Raw genomic sequence first — 20,197 nt, forward strand, 5'->3', positions numbered from 1 at the left:
TAATTATGTTTGGGTTGTGTAAATGTAGTAATATGACCTTTCTTTAAATTACCTCTAGATGAACGGGTTAAGAATTTAATTGTAGATCCTCCTTAACCCCTCAAGGACCAAACTTCTGGAATAAAAGGGAATCATGACATGTTACACATGTCATGTGTCTTTAAGGGGTTAAAAAAGGTTGCATTCCCAAGCTGTGCTATTGATAAAATAAGTGCATTGATGCTGAGAATTCTATTTTCTTCTAAACCAACCACAGCAATGAGCAGGTGTTCTGTTTACTGATCTAAAACCCCTTCACGCCTGGCTCAAAGGTCACATCTCAAAACTATCATGGAATGTGGCATTGCAAATTATAACTATCGCTAAGGATGGTAATTGTCTGTCAGGGATTCTAATCACAAAGGATCCACTGTCAGCATGAGCAAAAAATAAGTAAATAGGTGCCATGAATCATTTGACAAAAAGACCTGTGCTATGTCTTGAGAATGTAAGTAGGTATCACTGATGTAAGTACACAGTTGTTAACTATAAAGGCATTCATTTAACCCCTTAAGGACACATCACATGTGTGACATGTCATGATTCCCTTTTATTCCAGAAGTTTGGTCCTTAAGGGGTTAAAGACGTAAATAAACGTTTTAACCAGGGTTTACGCATTAATAAACAGATGAATATCTTATCCATCATGATGCAGAAATATAGGGGTGCAGTAATTTCTTTACTTGTCTATGACAAGATGACTGGACGTGTTCTGGATTAGCTCTGATACACTGAAGCAGAAATTGGGATGTTAAAGCTAAAAACTGCACAGGGCACAGTGTCACACAACTTGTGCACTGCCCTGAACCGAGTGAGGAAACATTGATTTGTGCCGGTAAACCAAACACTCCCGCAGTCCGACTATGAGGCCTAACTTATTTTGCGACCAGGAGACCGGGGAAAGAGGCTGGCCTTCCAGCTCGGGCACACTTCACATAAAGATTACCTAAATGACCTGCAACCCCCTCTCTGGACCGGTGGGGGACATCCCGGCCCCGCTGGGGAAACTCACCTCTGTACAACAGCAGAAACTCCTGCCGAACAGTCAACCACATAGCGTACCCAAAATGGCTGCCGCACCACAACATCCATGACTCCTAGAGAGCACAACTACCCTGACATTGAGGGAGCACTTTGAAGGAAGATTTGCCCAGATTTGCCAGAGGTTTTGGGAGCGCATAGAATGCTGAACCCACACCACTACCAAATTCAAGCTGCTGCATTGGATCCCCGACCCCACTCTTGGCTGGGAGCTGTCAGGGTACCTGGTGTCTCTACCTCTGTGGAGGTGAGACACTTGGACGTTCTTCCTCGCAAAAGGGTTGAATCACTCGTTCCTCGCGGTTCCCTCGGTCGTTTACACGCCGGCCGCGAGGGATCCACTTCCTTTTATGACGCGGAGTTCAGTAGCCGACGTCATGACGACAACCCAACCCGATCTGTCAATCAAGCCCCAAGCACGAATGAGGATTCGTCGGGGGCGTGATTACCTGTTTAGAATCAGGGTATAAAAGAGGGCTTTCTACGTTTGTTCATTGCCCTGTCGTGGTTCTAGCTTGTCTAGTCACTCAGTGCTCTTGTATTCTGTTAGTTTCTTTGGTTTTGACCCGGCTTGTCTGTTCTACCTCGTTTACCTCTATTACCCTTTGACTCGGCTTGTCTCTCGTTTACCTGCTCTCTCGTTCCCTCGACCTCGGCTTGTCTCTAGACCATTCTTTACTACTCTTACGTTAGTCCGGCCATTCTAAGGTCCGGTATACGTACCCTGTACCTGTTTGTACTCTGCGTGTTGGATCCCTGTCCCGATCCTGACAGGAGCCCATGCTAAGGTACTTTTTACAAGCTGCCCAAGTGCCGACAGGCTCACACTCGGGCCTGCGACTCTGCCAAGTGGAGGAGGGTCCCTGCACATGTGGCAACGGCTTCCCTTACGACCTGGGCTTTTAAGGGGTGAAAAACCAGGGTGCAGCAAAATTACTACGACGCACAAGTGTGGAGCCTGGCTATATTTACAGTACAGTGTGGTGGGGAAAGACAGCAGAATGGAGATGGAATATATAGTTTGGCCTACGAGTGACGTTGGATGAACTCCTGGTAACAAACCCTGTCAACTCACAGTTACTACCACTTACTGTGCAAGGATTCCTGTAATTAGCGTACCTTTACTGGAAAGTGATATTTGCTTGCAAACCTATATTTTATTCTCTATCTAGACATACACACCTAGTTTGATTACTATATACCAAAAATGTGCATGATGTATCTATATGTTATGTTATCCAACACAAAAGCTTTGTAATTTGTATTTTGTTTTATTTGACAACTGCTGTTGGGGCATGTCAAGCATGAATATATCTCTCTGAACTGCAAAAAAAAAAAAAAAAGAATATATATATATTTTACAGAACAATTACTGATTTTGAAAATCTGTTTTAAAATGTTTTTTGTGCATGTAGCAACATTCTGTACTTCATTATTGTTCCTTATTTTCTGTTCTTGCTAAATAAATTGTTATTCATTTATATGGATATGAAGTCAAATTAAGCTACAGACATAGGTAAACTATTAAACGTTTGTAAAGATTTGGTATTAGTTTACTTTTAAAGAAGCCCACGTATATTCTACAAAATAACAAAATTAAGGAATATTAATGAATATAGCCAGTTCACCATTGTACATAATTTGCGCTGTTAAAGCAGCACTGTCACTCTCCCTCCCCCCCCCCCCCCCCCCACCAAAAAAAGGATTTCATAAAGATACAATCTTAATTAAACACTAACATTGACTGTGGTGGATTTTCACTGAAATCCCAGCTAAAGCAAAAAATACACTAAGACAAAATAGAGACCATTTTGTCTTAGTATTTATCCTATGTTTCACAAGCTTGACAAAAAGACTAGTGTCAGATGAGAAGAAAAAGGCTCTGTCTATTGAGGATCCCGGGGTATAATTGTTTCAAAATAAATGTACTTATTTGTTCTGATTTATGTAGTACAGCATATATTTAAAATGTCATTGTATTTTTGGTAAATATGGTCACAAATTACCAAGAGAGCACAAATACCCCTATTTTTTACTCCGCAAGTTGGTATCGATGTTGGCATCAACAGATATTATAGAGAGTCTTCTCCATTAAATTATAACAACTTGAGGGTTTATACTTCTCTCGCTGCTTCTTAATCATATTGCTATAAGTTGTCGAGATATGTTATGCATCTCTTGCATAGAGATTTTATTAATCTTCTGTGTAGATCACAGACAGTAAGCGGAATAGAGCCCAATGCAGAGCCTCACTCAGATTGGACTGAAGTATCGTGAAGGGAAGATATCCTGGTACCTGAAAAAAAATACTATATTTTCTCCAACTTGCACCAGTACGTACAGTTAGTAAAATGGGTTAACACTTTGAGAGCTATTAAGAAGCAGCCAATAAGTACCAAAAATTACTCTCCAGTGAGAATAAGAAATGAAACCATAAAATAAGAAATCACTTGCAGACTAATGATCCACCTTGTGATTAGACAGTACCAGTTAAATGGGGTGTGAGTTCATATTTTAATGAATTGGGTCTTCTTGGATGCATGTAGACTTTTTTTATCATTTAAAATGGGGGTGGGTTGGGGGGAAATCCTGAGATTTATTGGTTGTTGGAGAACGTATTTTTTCTTTGTCACTTGTCTTACTAAGTATTAGGGTAGCAGGCCTGGGATATCACCCTTACCCATGTGTTAACTGTTCTTATGGGATCTATTAGTGTCAGAGGTAACCCACCGATTTAAGTAGAACTGGTCATAGACATTATTAATGGGATGAACACTCCACAGGCATTCAATAGCGGGAGTGGCACATATGAAGGAGATTGGGATGGATACACAGTGGTAACATTTGTTACTCAAACTCTGTTACACATAGGCTCAAAAATGGGAAAATCCTTTATCATCTATGTTACTCAAAGGACAGTGATTATAGTCTTCTTGATATTTGGGATTTCATTCTATACAATACAATTCAATAAGGATGACTTATTATTTAATCAAGAAAGGGATTTTCATTGAAGAACAGTGAAAGGTCATAGGTGGAAAATGACAACACAAAAGGACATTAGGAAAAAAAAATTACAGATGTTGATTTGGGATCCAATGAAGGAATGGATTACACTTTAGTGCAATTGTTTGAATCTGGAAATTTCACAAAACTATCATGGTAATTTGAGTAAAATAAGAACATACGTACAATAGTAGAGAGAGACCTTATGTAATAGTATTAGGATTAAATGGACACTGGAGGCACTCAGACCACTTAATCTCAGTATCCCTGTCCCTGTTTACATTGCAGTGTTAAGACTGCCTCTAGTGGCTGTGTACCAGACTGCCGTTAGAGGTGCTTCCTGCCATATCACTGAGTTTTACTCCATGAAATGACACTGGATGCCTTCACGCTGTGCGTGAGGATGTCCAGAATTTGAAATATTCTTATAGGAAAACCTTGAGGCAATGCTTTCCTATGGAAAAGGCCTAATGCACAAGTGGCCCTTACCGCATGCGTATAAGGTCCCCTCTATCGTCTGACATTGGCAGAGGAGGTGTGCAACGCATCACTGAGGGACATAGGCACAGGAATAGGGTAAGTGTAAAATGTGTGGTTTTAAAAACTCTTTATTTGCCTTTAGGGGCGCAATGGAGGCGGGCAAATAGAACTGTAGTGTTAGAAATACAGTTTTTTATTCCTAACACTATAGCTTTCCTTTCAAATATAATGTGACTTCTTTTAGATACAGAAATGATTAACCCTACCTTACTACACTGGCTAGGTAACAGGTAAAGGAGTATATGTCCTATGAGTAACTCATTTTATTATTAACCCACACATTCTTACTAGTGATGTCGCGAACATAACATTTTCCGTTTGCGAACGGCGAACGCGAACTTCCGCAAATGTTCGCGAACGGGCGAACCGGGCGAACCGCCATAGACTTCAATAGGCAGGCGGATTTTAAAACCCACAGGGACTCTTTATGGCCACAATAGTGATGGAAAAGTTGTTTCAAGGGGACTAACACCTGGACTGTGACATGCCGGAGGGGGATCCATGGCAAAACTCCCATGGAAAATTACATAGTTGATGCAGAGTCTGGTTTTAATCCATAAAGGGCATAAATCACCTAACATTCCTAAATTGTTTGGAATAACGTGCTTTAAAACATCAGGTATGATGTTGTATCGATCAGGTAGTGTAAGGGTTACGCCCGCTTCACAGTGACAGACCAAACTCTCTGTTTAACGCACTGCAAACAACCGCAAACAGTTCATTTGCACAAACGCAAACTCCCCATTTGCACAAGGTTGGATACTAAGCTAGCCATGTCCCGTTCCTTGTCCTCACTGATGTCATTGAAGGTCTCTTCCTCCACCCAGCCACGTACAACACCAAGGGTCCCCGAAAGGTGACAACAAGCCCCCTGTATTTTTTTTTTAAATGTACACTACTGTTACACCAGATATGAGTTGCACTGGTGTGACACTGTGCCCTGGCAGGCCCTGAAACGCACACGTGTGAAGGAAACTGACTGCTATTATATTACAGTCAAAAAAGTTTTTTTTTTTTTTTTTAAATGCAAGCTATTGTGACACCAGATATGAGTGGTGGCACTGGGCAAGTGGGCACAGTATATGCTGTGAGCCTGACACACACGCTGGCAGGCAGGCAACTGCAATTAGATTACACAGGAAAAAACAAACAAAAAAAGCAGACTGATGTTCTAGCCCTAAAACGGGCTTTTTGCGGTGCTGTCCTTACACTGAATACACTAGCCTAGCTATCGATTTCCCTATTAAATCAGCAGCATCTACACTGTCCCTCCTCTTACTAAGAATGCAGCTTCTGGGGGGCGGGGCCTAGCTGTCATGGAGGAAAGACGCAATTCGTGTGAGCTCCCTCAATATCTCACTTTAAGCAGCTATCAACAAGCGAATTTCACCCCAGAAGGGGATAACCCAGCAATGTTGCTCCTACCTGACCGACCCGACATGCTTAATAGCGGTCAGCAACTTGACAGAGTCGAGAGAGGCGGCCGATCTCCCGATCCTGGGATGCCCAGGAGCAGCTACTTCCCGGCAGGAGCTCCGTTATCCCCCCCCCTCGGATCGGTGGGGGTTATCCCGGTCCACCCCTGAGAGGCTGTCTGGAGCTAATGGACGCACAGAGCACAGCCGCCCAGGCTGACATACTCATCTGCGACTCTCCCAATATTGCGGCAGCCGCGTGTCCTCCTGGTACCAGCAAAGCATGGCAGGATATTGAGTCTAAGCTGGACAGACTCTTTAATCAATTTTGGAAGCAAATAACAAGCAGGAAGCCCCAACAAGCTCCTCCACAGCCCCAACAAGCTCCACCACATCTAAGCGAAGCAGTCCTCATTAAAATCCACCAACGCAAGCACTCGCCTCCACCTTAAGCCACCACAATCCCGCACCGGACGTGAAGCACCACCGGGACAGATCCGACCACCCGACAAAACAAGCTTCCACCACCTCAAGCCGCGAACCCGGCACTCAGCCAGAGACTTGCCTTTGTTGTTCCAGGTATCAGGGACTCCCAGGGTCTGCACCTGGCACCCAGAAGGGATCGGATGAGCACAAGCAGTAAACAGAAACCTGCCAAGCATGTCCCACTATAGCCGATCCTCTACACCATGCCTTTGATCACATGACCTGCTCTCAGCACATTAACTAATGGTAAAGTAGCAAGCGTTTAAACATGCCATTATTTCACCTCCTAAGAGTTTATTGTCGTAGTTCCTTAAATGTCTTTACCTTAACCGTTCATCTATTATGTTATTCACTAGTCTCATCTCATGGGGCGACTCACACTTGATTTATAACTAGTGGTGGAGCTGCTGATATAAATACACAGTTGATAACGTGCAAGCTACACCCTAAACATGACAGCCATCTTTCACAACAATGTACTGCTATATACTCATACCCTCAGTGCAACTAGCCATGATATACGCACGTTCAGTCTAGCATGCTCAAATATAACACACTTCTGTCTCAAAAAAAAAAGAATAAAAAAAAAAAAAAAGAATGCAGCTTCCGAATGAATCTAAAATGGATGCTGTCCAGGAGGTGGGAGGGTCTGGGAGGGAGGGTCTGCTGCTGTTTGGCTGGAATGTGTCTGCTGACTGTGAGGTACAGGGTCAAAGTTTACTCAATGATGACGAATAGGGGGTGGACTGAACATCGCATATGTTCGCCTTCCGTGGCGAACGCAAACAAGCTATGTTCGCCAGGAACTATTCGCCAGCGAATCGTTCGGGACATCACTAATTCTTACACAGGAGGGAATAGAAATAGCAGGGACCAATGACCCTCAATATCACCATGCATGAATGTTTCCTCATTTAGCTGAACTTATTTATATTTTATCATTGTTAATTATTATTATATATTTAGCTTCTTACCACAATTCTGCCTGCAATCTTATCAATATATGTTTTCAGAGCAGGTTTTTAACTTGGCCTATCTATCTTTAACTGAACACATTTATTTTCAGTCACCAATGACAAACAGCTTCCTAATAAATAGCCAACTTGCTATGCGTATAATCAGTGTATGGCTATGTATCAAGCCTACCTATTTGTAGCCATCTTCATAGGTGCGAGATATTTGTAACAGGTGGATTTAAATCCAAAGTACATCCAGCTTTGATTTAAGTAAGTGTAAACTTGTAGCTTTTTCTCCAAAACAGTGCTTTCTCTTGCATTATTGAAGCTGGCAGCAAAGCCTGTGCAACTTCTAGCCTCAATCTCAAGAGATGAGACCTCTTTGTCTCGTTATTTTATAAAATCAAAGTCTCGAAGGAATTGCAAAATGCTAAACAATGTAATCTTATAACTAATGCCATTTTATGACGGTAACTGTTGACAGGTAGTCTGCGTAGGACTTTCCAGTATTGTCAGGGGTATGAAGTAAGTATCACAAACTGTATATTAAGGAGTTTGGGGAAGTCTCCTCGGTCAGAGACTTAAGGAGAAGTTATATACCACAGCAAGGTAGAAGATTATCAAAACTTTGTTGTATTTTAACTCTTAGTTTTTTTTTTGCATTGTTTTCTGCTCTCTAAATTTCCTGCTATTTTATGATTAATGTAAAAAAAATATATAGAACTCTACCTTGACTGGGACAAGTCCCATTATGGTCAATGTCATCTATAAACCACATACCTACTCAAGGACAAAATCATACAGTGTTTGTATGTGTGTGTGCTTGCATGTGTGTGGGTGTGCATGTACAACAAAGAACAAGGAAACATCAGGGTCACCCTGGAACAGAATGGCTTACATATATTATAAACTTTGTGCTGTATGACAGCTGTGTGTTAACATCACCAGTAAGGCCTTAATTTAAAGGGATACCATAGGCAAAACAACTTTAGCTTAATAAAGCAGTTTGGGTGTATAGATCATGCCCCTGCAGTCACACTGTTCAATTCTCTGCCATTTAGGAGTTAAATAATTTTTGCTTTTGTCCTTGCAGCCCTAGCCACACCTCACCTGACACAGCCAACAAAATAATTGTTTTACTTCCATCAGATGTTAACTTGCTTTGTGTGTTTTTATCTCCTGCTCTGTAAATTGAGCTTTAATCACCCACAAGGCTACTGCAGGTATTGAAGGATAGTATCAGAGCAGGAGATAATACATTTTAAATTAAACAAAATGTGCAATAAAGGAAGTTTAAACTTTAGATCTCTCTTTCAAGGAATTGTTTAGGAACGTTGTGCAAGTCAGATGCAGGGAAGTGGGACTAAGGCAGCATAAACAACGTGATTTAATTCCTAAATTGCAGATATCTGAGCAGTAACACTGCAGGGGCATGACCTGAACACCAAAACTGCTTTATTAGCTAAAGGTTGTTTTTGTGTCTATAAATTTTAGATTTTTTTAGATAAACTTATAAAATGATTTGCTGTTTTGAAACATATTTTGATATTTATTAAGGCAGTGATATATTTTTATATATGATATTTTTTTTCACATTTAATTAAGTGTATGTCAAAATGTTAAATTGAAACCAATGTTGTAAGTGATATTCTATGCAATGTATTATATCAGTAAATACTATGGTGAACAGAAAAAATAAATAACAAAAAAAAAAAAAACTGGGCATGCAACAAACTGTACTAAATATAGAAACTAGTTGTCCTAGTACTTAATAACTCAAAACAGGTAAATTCATTCAATCCCACCAGGGCTGGATTAACATAGAGGCTGATGGAGCTGTAGCTCCAGGCCCATTCTCATGGAATAGGCCCATTGATTTAAAAAAAAAAAAAATTCTACTCTGCACATGCTCTTGCTTAACTGTATGGACATTTTAGAGGGATGCAGGGGAACAAAACTTGTGTGGACTGGCTGACAATTAAATTAGTTAAGGTAAAGCTGACTTTGCGCACTATGCAAATGCTCTTGCCGCTTCAGGCTCTCTAATACTGTGTCATGTTCTCTTTCATCTACACTCACTGCATCCATTTTTCTCTGTCCCAGACTGTAAAACAGGAGCTTCTGCCTGCTTGTAAGAAGGTAAGGAGAGGAGTGGACAAGTGAGTGCTAGGGGACAGTCCTAATAAAACATAGAGCAAGCATATCATTAGATGCATTTATGCCAAGCTCAGGGTGCGGTGTGCACAGTATGCTCTTTGTGCGTCATCCTGCATGATTGGAAGCCAGCCTGATGTTCATTCACGCCAGGCTAACGATCTAATTCTTTGGGAAGACACGCTCCCTTTTTGGGCACGTTCACCCCTTTGAGATGTTCTGGTTACATGATTCACATCAGTGGCTCAGCCTTTTACCCTGCCCACTGACATCCTGCTTCACCAGACACTCAGTTGGGTATGTGGATTTACTTGATGGATAAAAGTCAGAGATTAGCATAGCATCCTGTGAGTTTACCTCCAGCACCAGATTCATGATACTTGGGAGGTATAACTGTTTTAGTGTTTTCTGTCAATAAGATTCTGTAATTTGGTCCATCATAATTGTCAGCACCTGGCCCAATGGGCTCTTAATCTGGCCCTGAATCCCACGCTATCTTTCAACACAACTAGTATGTGTGATGGTTCCCTCAGTGTCCTGTCTCCATCCTGTGATACTTTTGCCATAGACCAAGCCCTGCAGCCATAATTACTCTCCCATCCTCCATGGTCATAATTTAAAATAGCAAGCGGACACGTCCTTGGCAGGCTAAAATATGCAAGGAGCCGGAACAAGAGGAACAAACTCAGAAAATCGTTCTGATATCTATAAGGAGAGCTTACAAAAATCTAAGGATTAAGTGTGCATGTTTTGCATTCATACTAATTCACCTCATATGCGTCCAGATTCTCTGATAATTTAAATTTGGTTTTAATAAATCTGTTATAACTGTACTTAGTAGCATCTCTGTTTCTTTCTCCTTTTATTTACTTGTTTGATTCTAACCACAGTTTTGAATGGCAGTAACATATTTTACCCTTTTAAATGAACACTTCAATTTCCTAAAGCACTTTGGCTTGCTGAAGTGATTTATGTGTGAAATGTATGTTCTCCCCTTTTATTTTACAAAAAAGATTGGCAAAGAAATTGGCAATTTTTTGTAAATGAACCTTGTTACACCCAGCTGGTTGCCAATCAGACAGCCAGTCCAGCTACTTCCTGTTTTTGTTAGCTTCGTGGAGCTAAACTCAAGAGGCAGCAATTACTCAGAGCACCTGCACAACTTGTAAAACCTTCTAATTGAGCTGCATTTGGAAGTCTATGATTCAACAGCCACAGAAAGTCTTGACTGGGGAAAAATGGAGGGGCTTACAAAGGCTTCAAATAATTAAATTTTCTCACTTGCTCAAATTTAAAAATATTCATCCCATAACACTCTCTCAAAGAACAGAGATTATAATCTTCTTTTTGTAATTTGGAGGTGCACTCTATTCAATACATTCCACTAAGGATGACTCAAAAAAAGGCATCTCATTTTGTTTGTTGAAAGGTTTTGTATAGATGGGACAGAGAATTTAGTACAATTGAGACCTAGATTAGCCTTGTCAGCAGTGATGAAGATTGTAGGTAGGAAGAGTCAACCAAACTGGATATTAGAATATGATAATAGACACTGTTTTGGGATCTAAATAAAGGAATTGATCACAATTAATAAACTATTTGGAACTGGGGAATTTTATTCAGCTAGCAAGATATTCTAAGTAAACGAAATACAAGCAATAGTAGAGTGAGGATCCAAGAGTAATAGTATTAGCACTAAACGTACATTTATTTCTTACAGTAATAAAACAAATATTATGTTAAAAAATAAGTAATGCATCCTCTGTGAACCAAGTGCATATGCATGAAGAAAATATGTTGCACAAACAGACTTGTACAAGTTATAGTTTGTAGCCTCATGGTAGAAAGTCCCTAGGTAGTTATTCCAATATTTTCCCATTTAACCCAGTGTCCAGAGGAAGAAACTGTTGACAACCAATGACAGGAAATCCCAAAAGACAACAAGGTGTGAATATTGTTTCAATATTACATCTATTTCAAAATTTACATTTTGTACTTTTTCAGCTGGGGGTCACCATATTTACATACTGAGATTTTAAACATTTTAAACAAAAATATTTTTCTGTTTTTATAGCATTTATGTTACGTACCTTCCTAAGGCCTGCACTTTTCAGCTCTAGTACATCCATTGTGTAGTTCACTCTGCGGCCATAATGATCAAATTGTACATTTCCTGTTAATCCCTGGATTCGAACCTGAAGAGGTATAAAATAAACATTTATTACATGCTTTATTTCTACACATAAACTTTGCAAATCCACTCCAATTGGAAACTAGTTAGCATTTCAATATATTCCAAAACTATAGTAAACACAATATACACTTATACACAGAACCAAGCAATTTACATTTTAGCATGTAAATATCTTAGAAAACTATATTCTGTAAATACAATATATACCCGTATACACATAATCATGCATTTTACAGGGTGCCACGGACTTTGATATCTTAGCATGTAATTCTCTCCATTGCCATGACAGTAGCGACTCGTGCCACCATACTGGGTCTCTTGTGCATTTTGTAAGTATTATGAGTGTTCATGCTATACATGCTATAGTCTAGGCATATAATGCCTCTAAAAGTGCAACTCTGTTCAGTTTCCTTTCATAGCACCTGATCCTGAAAGTGTCTTTTATCTAAAGTAGTTTTGATCCTTGCTTTCGATATCTTGTTTTTTTTAGTGAAGTTTTATATTGCTATCTCATCTTGATATCGCAAAGAGATCCCGGAGGAAGTCACATTGTTTTTTTGATGAAATGCGTTGGGCGAAACTTGCTGTTACTGATTTTATTTTATATGCTCTTGTTTTTAAGCTTTTAGTTTATTTCTAAATGTGTCAATGTATTTAAGTTATTGCCATCCTGCCCTATTGATATTTTTTTTTAATTTCATTAGAAATATTGTCTCTACCAAGAGATATTCTTTATTATTTAAGGTCCTACTTTTGAAAATGATTGTGAGTGCCATACTTATGTACATCATTTTACCTGTGCCTAAGGCAGGGGCGTATTAGCCGCGAGGCAATCAAGGCATTTGCCTAGGGCGGCATTTTCCAGGGGGCGGCAAAAAAAGCCGCCCCCAAATGCCCAAGGCAAATGTCTTGTTAGCCTTGTGGCTAACAGACATGCCGGCGGGCTCCTGGGCGGTCGGGCGACGCTGGTGGGCGGCCGGCGAGGGAGCACTTCCCCTGAGCTGTCTGCTCAGCTCCCTCGCCAGCCGCAGAGTGAGGCTGGGTGGCGGAGCCGGAATAGGACGTCATATTCCGGCTCCCAGCCTCACTCTGAGGCTGGCGAGGGAGCTGAGCAGACAGCTCAGGGGAAGTGCTCCCTCGCCGGCCGCCCACCCGCCCACCCGCCCGCCAGGCAGTGCCGCCCAATCGCCCAGCAGCCACTGGACCACCAGGGATAAAGAGACACCCCCTCCCCCCCAGCATTCCCAAAGGTAAGGAGGCTGGGGGGGTGTTAAATTAAAAAAAAATTTGTTAAAAATAAATACAAAAAAAATGTGTTAAAAATAAATTAAAAAAAATGTGTTAAAAATAAATTTAAAAAAATGTGTTAAAAATAAATTTAAAAAAATGTGTTAATGTGGGTGGGTGAGTGTGTGTCTTTTAGTGTTTGTGTCTGTTAGTGTCTGTGTCTGTTAGTGTGTGTGTGTCTGTTAGTGTGTGTCTGTGTCTGTTAGTGTGTGTGTGTGTCTGTTAGTGTGTGTGTGTCTGTTAGTGTGTGTGTCTGTTAGTGTGTGTGTGTCTGTTAGTGTGTGTCTGTTAGTGTGTGTGTGTGTCTGTGTCTGTTAGTGTGTGTGTGTCTGTGTCTGTTAGTGTGTGTGTCTGTTAGTGTTTGTGTCTGTTAGTGTGTGTGTCTGTTAGTGTGTGTGTGTCTGTTAGTGTGTGTGTCTGTCTGACTGTGTGTGTCTGTTAGTGTGTGTGTCTGTTAGTGTGTGTGTTTGCCTGTGAGTGTGTGTGTATGTTAGTGAGTGTGTGTGTCTGCTAGTTTGTGTCTGCTAGTGAGTGAGTGTGTGTCTGTTAGTGTGTGTCTGTTAGTGAGTGTGTTTGTCTGTTACTGAGTGTGAGTGTGTCTGTTAGTGTGTGTGTGTTTCTGTTAGCGAGTGTGTGTTTCTGTTAGCTAGTGTATGCGTATCTGTCAGTGAATGTGTGTGTGTGTATTTAGAATGCGGGGCGGGGGGAAAGGTTGGGTGGGGGTGGCGCGGGGGGGGGGGAAGGGAGGGCGCCTGAGTTTTGTCCTGCCTAGGGCAGCACAAAACCAGGATACACCACTGGCCTAAGGGTACTACTCAATTGCTGTTTTGTGTGTTTTCTCTTTGGACTGACTGTATGCTCATATAATATTTTTCTATATCTGACCGTTACCTGGAATAACCCCTTCACAATCCCCTATATACGTTTTGACCCTTACTTTAAATGATTCTTTGACAAGTACTGTCTTCTATCAAGCTGATCCACAATGTTCAGCAATGGCCCACAATGATCAAAATACATTGATATAAAGTGCATAAGGGAACAAGCTCACACTTTAAGAAGCTGCCAAGCAGATCTATTGGTAGCTCCTTAAAGTGTGAGTTATTTCTCTTATATACTTTATATTCATTTGATTGATATGAATGCACAATTATTTGTTTTTGTTTTTTTTCTCTTAAGATTCCGGTGGCTGACTAAAAGAATCCATGTATATGTATGTACTTTATTCTTTTGTATATTGCACTTAAGGGTTGTAGTGTTTAATTAACACTACTCACTCCATCTATACACATTGAGGTTACCTTAACGAATGTTCTTAAGCTGACACAGGGCTGCTAAGAAATTTTCAACTATTTCATGGTGTCATTGAGTCAAACAGATAACTTTTTTAATTTTAATTTAATCTAAAAAAAATCTTTGATTTATATTATGATCCATTTTGAACATTTAGCACTGCAGGAATCAAATACAGATATTTTAACATGCAGCATGCTTTTTTTTTATGCTTTTCATCCTTGAGAAATCTGTAGAATTTAATAATTCCCAAGGCAACCTAAAAGGAATTTCTATTTTAAGTGTACCATGTTTCCTTCTGAAGAGAAGCATTCGACTTGTTTCACAAATCACTGTGATGTTGGGAATGCCTCAATTCTTGTTTCAAGGTATAGACTGGTATGATGCAAATATTTTGATGTTCTTTATATATTAAAAAAAAAATAGTGTAAGCTAACACTTTCCTGATGGAAAGGTCCTCATTATGTAGATGAGTAGATGTCCTCTAAGGAAGAGTTAATACCTCTATGTATTCTATTTATTTTGATGTTCCTTATATGTTAAAGAACCAGGATAAGCTAACGCTTTCCCAATGGAAAGGTCCTCATCATGAAGATTTGCAGATGTTCCCTAGGGAAGAGTTAATACCTCTATGTATTCTAGAAGATTAGTTGATAGATAAATGGCGTAACCAAGCTACTGTGGTAAGTCGGCGCATTGTCCACTGATGATTTGGTTTCACCATATGAAAGAACTATGGACCATGTGACCTCTGGCAAAGGTAAATGCGTTAAACACCAAACTTATGGAGTTTGCTTAAAAGTTGTTGTTTTTTTTCTAGCTGCATATGAGTATTTGTGTGAATGGATATGCAAACTATGTGCAAGGTGTGAGAATGACATAACCAAAGTGCGAAAGCAGTGTGCTTGTAACATATCACTCTGGATCAAACTGTAAAACTATGAATAAGAGCATGTTACCAGATTTAGGTTACTTGTAAATGTGTTTGTTTCTAACAATGATTGGTTAAATGCAAGAGTGTCTGTGTACAAGAATAAATGTTGCTTGATAATATATGTTAGACTATATAACTAAGTAATTGTATAAACGTTGAGTAAGGAATGGCGTTATTCAGAGGCTGTATTGGCTTTCCCTTGGAGGCCACATGTGTATGTTCTGTAGTAAACCCACATAAACGGACCTCCGTGTCTTCTCTTGACTGTGTGTAGAGATAAGAAAATGATGGAGAACCTCATGGTTTTGTATAAACTGTGTGAGTGCATTCAGTATGAGGCATGTTTACCTCATAGTACCATAGTATCAGTTTTCTGCTTCATACTTCTATATAGGCATTAATATGTTGCTCAGAAATTACTTTCTTAAAGGGATTATCTAGTGCTAGGAATACAAATCTCTATTCTTAACACCATATTCCCCCCTGTCTCACGCTCCCCCCCATGAAACATAAATGATTAAAAACGCTTTATTTACTCACCCAATTCCATCACTGTTCTCCCTTGGTGCTGGGTCAGCGCTCGACCTCTTCCGATAGGGGGACTTAATACACATGCACAATGAACCCATTAGGTTCAAAGCACTGAATCAATAATTTCCTATGGGGATTTCACTGATGCTGGTGAAACTCCCAAAAGCACCTTTAGTGGCTGTCTGTTAGACTACCACTAGAGGCTGTCTTAGTACTGCAATGAAAACATTGCAGGACTAAGGGGGACAGGGACACTGCACACATACCACTTCAATGAGCTGAAGTGGTCTGGGTGCCTATAGTGTCCCTCTAAAGTTCTGTAATGCTCGAGTTTCATGACTAAATCAGTTTGTAACCCTTTTTTTTCTGTGATAACTGGCAAAAACAAATGGACATGCTATAATTTTGCATATGGTTTAATCTTGTTTACATCCAGCTCATGTTAACTGAAAAATTGTGAAAATTCCAGACTATCTTTTGATTTGAAGAATCTAGGTTTTGTGGTTGTTATGATATATATACGCTATATACAATATTTGTATCAATAACATGTTTATAGGATTGAAATCTAAAACCATTAAAAAAACATCATCTGTAATTTTTCAGTTGTGCCATGATGGATTTCACTACTTCTAAAATAAATTTTTTCAGATATAACATAAATATCAGATTAAAACAATGACACTGAAATTAATCTCACTGCTATACAGCCACATATGCTTAGAATCAGGAACATGGGGAACACAGACATACACAGACAAATGGGAAGCAGATCTGGGTGAAACGCTGGAGGGGACAGATTGGCAAGATATATGGGAGGCAAACGCAAAAGTGTTTATATGCACGACCCTACAGGAACAAGCATACAAAATAATGCTACAGTGGTACACAACCCCAGTCAAAGAATGCCACATGCAACTAAGTCCCACAGACACCTGCTGGAGGCTATGCGGGGAAAAAGGTACATACTGTCAGGATCGGGACAGGGATCCAACACGCAGAGTACAAACAGTAGCCAGATACGTATACCGGACCTTAGAATGGCCGGACTAACGTAAGTAGTACAGTAGAGAATAGTCAAAGACAAGCCGAGGTCGAGGGTAACAGAAGACAGGTAAGCGATAGACAAGCCGAATCAAGGGTAACAGAGATAAGCAGAATAGGGCAAACAAGCCGGGTCAAAACCAAAAGGGATAACTAGAAAATACGAGCACTGAGTGACTAGAACAAGCTAGAACCATGACAGGGCAATGAGCTAATGAAAGAAGCACTGTTAAATGCCCTGTTCAGATAAGTAGACACACCTCCGTCGAGTCCTGATTGGTCCTGAACCAATTGAGTGACAGGTCGTTCCGGGTTGACGTCCTGACGTCGACCTCCGGGCGTCATGCTATAAAAGGGAGTCACTCCCTCGCGGCCGGCTTTGCATGACCGGATGGACCGCGAGGAAGAGGGAAATCAGGCCGTCCGGATGGATGAACGACTAAGTCTCTCACTCTCTCGAAGGTAGAGACCTCAGGTACCCTGACAGTACCCCCCCTCTCAGATACGCCCACCGGGCGGAAGTAACCAGGACGAGAAGGGAAGCGAGAGTGAAATGCCCTGCGGAGACGGGGAGCATGAACATCCTCCTGAGGTACCCAACTTCTCTCCTCAGGACCATATCCTCTCCAATCGACCAGATATTGTACTTTCCCCCGGGAGATTCGAGAATCGACGATGGAATTGACCTCATACTCCTCCTGACCCTCCACCTGAACAGAGCGAGGAGGGGCGATCGTGGAGGAAAATCTGTTACAAACTAGTGGTTTCAGCAACGAAACATGGAACGAGTTAGGAATGCGTAAGGTAGTAGGCAAAGCTAGACGATACGCAACTGGGTTAATTTGAGCCAGCACCCTGTAAGGTCCAATATACCGGGGAGCGAACTTCATGGAAGGCACTTTTAACCGAATGTTTCTAGTACTCAGCCATACTCTATCGCCTGGAACAAACACCGGTGCTGCCCTTCTACGTTTGTCAGCGTGTTTTTTCACCAGCATAGAATTGTGCAGAAGAATTTGTCGAGTCTGGTCCCACAACTTCTTCAAATTGGCAACATGGACATCAACCAACGGTACCCCTTGGGAAGAAGAGTCCGAAGGAAGAATGGAAGGATGAAAGCCATAATTCATGAAGAAGGGGCTAGAATGCGTAGAATCACAAACGAGATTGTTGTGTGCAAACTCCGCCCAAGGAATCAAACCGACCCAATCGTCCTGGTGTTCAGAAACGAAACAACGTAGATATTGTTCAACTTTTTGGTTGGTGCGTTCAGCAGCTCCATTGGACTGAGGATGGTAGGCAGAAGAAAAATTCAATTTGATGCCCAGTTGAGAGCAGAAGGATCTCCAAAAACGGGAAACAAATTGGGCACCTCTGTCCGATACAATTTGGGAAGGTATCCCATGTAAACGGAAGACCTCCTTAGCGAATATCTCTGCTAATTCGGGCGAAGATGGAAGTTTAGGTAAGGGAATGAAGTGAGCCATCTTAGTAAATCTGTCCACCACAGTGAGGATAACAGTCTGCTTTTTAGAGATAGGCAAATCAACAATGAAGTCCATAGCCAAACAGGACCATGGCTTTTCAGGAACCTCTAGAGGGTGCAGAAATCCGCATGGGAGCGAATGAGGTAGCTTAGTCTTGGTACAGATTTCACACGCCCCGATGAATTCTTTAAAATCTTTAGAGATCAAAGCATACGTCTTGCGAATGCCAGGATGCCCAGCCACCTTGCTGTTATGGAAACAGCGTAACACTTCTAGTTGGAGAGTGGCGGGAACGAAGTGTCGATCCCCAGGAGTCTGTTTGGGCGCAAGATGCTGTAATTTCATGATCTCAGTAAGCAACGGAGAGTGAATCCTGAGATTCGTGTTAGCGATGATGTTACCCTTAGGAACTATCGAGGAAAGGACTGGCTCAGTTATAGTGAACGGTTCATATTGACGAGACAAAGCATCGGCTTTAGAGTTCTTAGAACCAGGTCTGTAAGTAAGTACATAATTAAAGTGAGTAAGGAACAAGGACCAACGAGCTTGTCTGGCGGACAGGCGCTTAGCCTCCCCAATATAAGACAAGTTCTTATGATCCGTTAAAATAGTAACAGGGTGTAATGTCCCTTCTAGTAAATGTCTCCACTCCTTTAAAGCCTTAATGACCGCTAACAGTTCCCTATCACCGATGTCATATCTGCTTTCAGGCCCAGATAATGTCTTAGAGAAGAACCCACAAGGGTGTAACGGTTTGTCCACCCCTAACCTTTGAGACAGAACAGCACCAACTCCCGTCTCAGAGGCATCGACCTCGAGTAAGAACGGCAGAGTCGTATCAGGGTGGACTAGAATGGGAGCAGAGGCAAAAAGTTCTTTGAGAGTCTTGAACGCAACAAGAGCCTCCGTAGACCAAGTCTTAGTATCAGCCCCTTGTTTGGTCATATTGGTAATAGGCGAGATGATAGAAGAGTATCCCTTAATGAAGCGCCTATAATAGTTGGAAAAACCAATAAACCTCTGAATAGCCTTGAGTCCTTTAGGCAACGGCCAATCTAAAATAGACTGGAGTTTGTCAGGGTCCATTTTAAAGCCTTCCCCAGAAATCACGTAACCAAGAAAGTCTTGCGACTGGTCAAAGCTGCATTTCTCCAATTTACAGTATAGACCATGTTGCAGAAGTTTGTGTAGTACCTTTCTGACTTGTCTATGGTGAGTCTCAATCTCCCTAGAGTGTATCAGTATGTCGTCCAGGTAGACAATAACACAATCATGTTGAAACTCCCTAAGTACCTCATTAATCAAATCCTGAAATACTGCAGGAGCATTGCAAAGTCCAAATGGCATAACTGTGTATTCATAATGGCCATACCGAGTATTGAACGCCGTCATCCACTCGTGTCCATGCTGGATTCTCACCAAATTATATGCCCCTCTGAGATCTAATTTGGTGAAGATTTTGGAGCCCTTATGACGATCAAACAACTCGGTAATCAATGGGATAGGATAGGCATTTCTGATAGTTATTTTATTCAAACCTCGGTAATCAATACAAGGCCTCAGCGTGCCATCCTTCTTTTTAACGAAGAAAAACCCAGCCCCAGCAGGAGAAGAAGACCTCCTAATGAATCCTTTCTCTAAATTCTCACGGATATATTCCTCTAGAACAGAGTTCTCCTGAACAGATAAAGGATATACATTACCCCTCGGAGGCATAGTACCAGGTAGAAGCTTAATTTTACAATCAAATGGCCTGTGTGGAGGTAATGAATCGGCATTCTTCTTGTCGA

At 41.1% G+C, this 20,197-nt stretch overlaps 1 protein-coding gene across 6 annotated transcripts in view; it reads right to left on the reverse strand.

The window, feature by feature from the left end:
* The window catches only part of GRIA4 (glutamate ionotropic receptor AMPA type subunit 4), a 374,317-nt gene that overhangs the window by 100,191 nt on the left and 253,929 nt on the right, over positions 1 to 20,197 (reverse strand). For all 6 annotated transcript variants that reach the window (XM_063430303.1, XM_063430267.1, XM_063430285.1 and 3 more), the window contains exon 8: positions 11,728 to 11,832. In XM_063430303.1, coding sequence (XP_063286373.1) covers positions 11,728 to 11,832 — 105 coding nt within the window. The remainder of the gene's footprint in view (positions 1 to 11,727; positions 11,833 to 20,197) is intronic.

This window comes from Pelobates fuscus, chromosome 1, assembly GCF_036172605.1.
Source record: "Pelobates fuscus isolate aPelFus1 chromosome 1, aPelFus1.pri, whole genome shotgun sequence".
Taxonomy (NCBI): domain Eukaryota; kingdom Metazoa; phylum Chordata; class Amphibia; order Anura; family Pelobatidae; genus Pelobates; species Pelobates fuscus.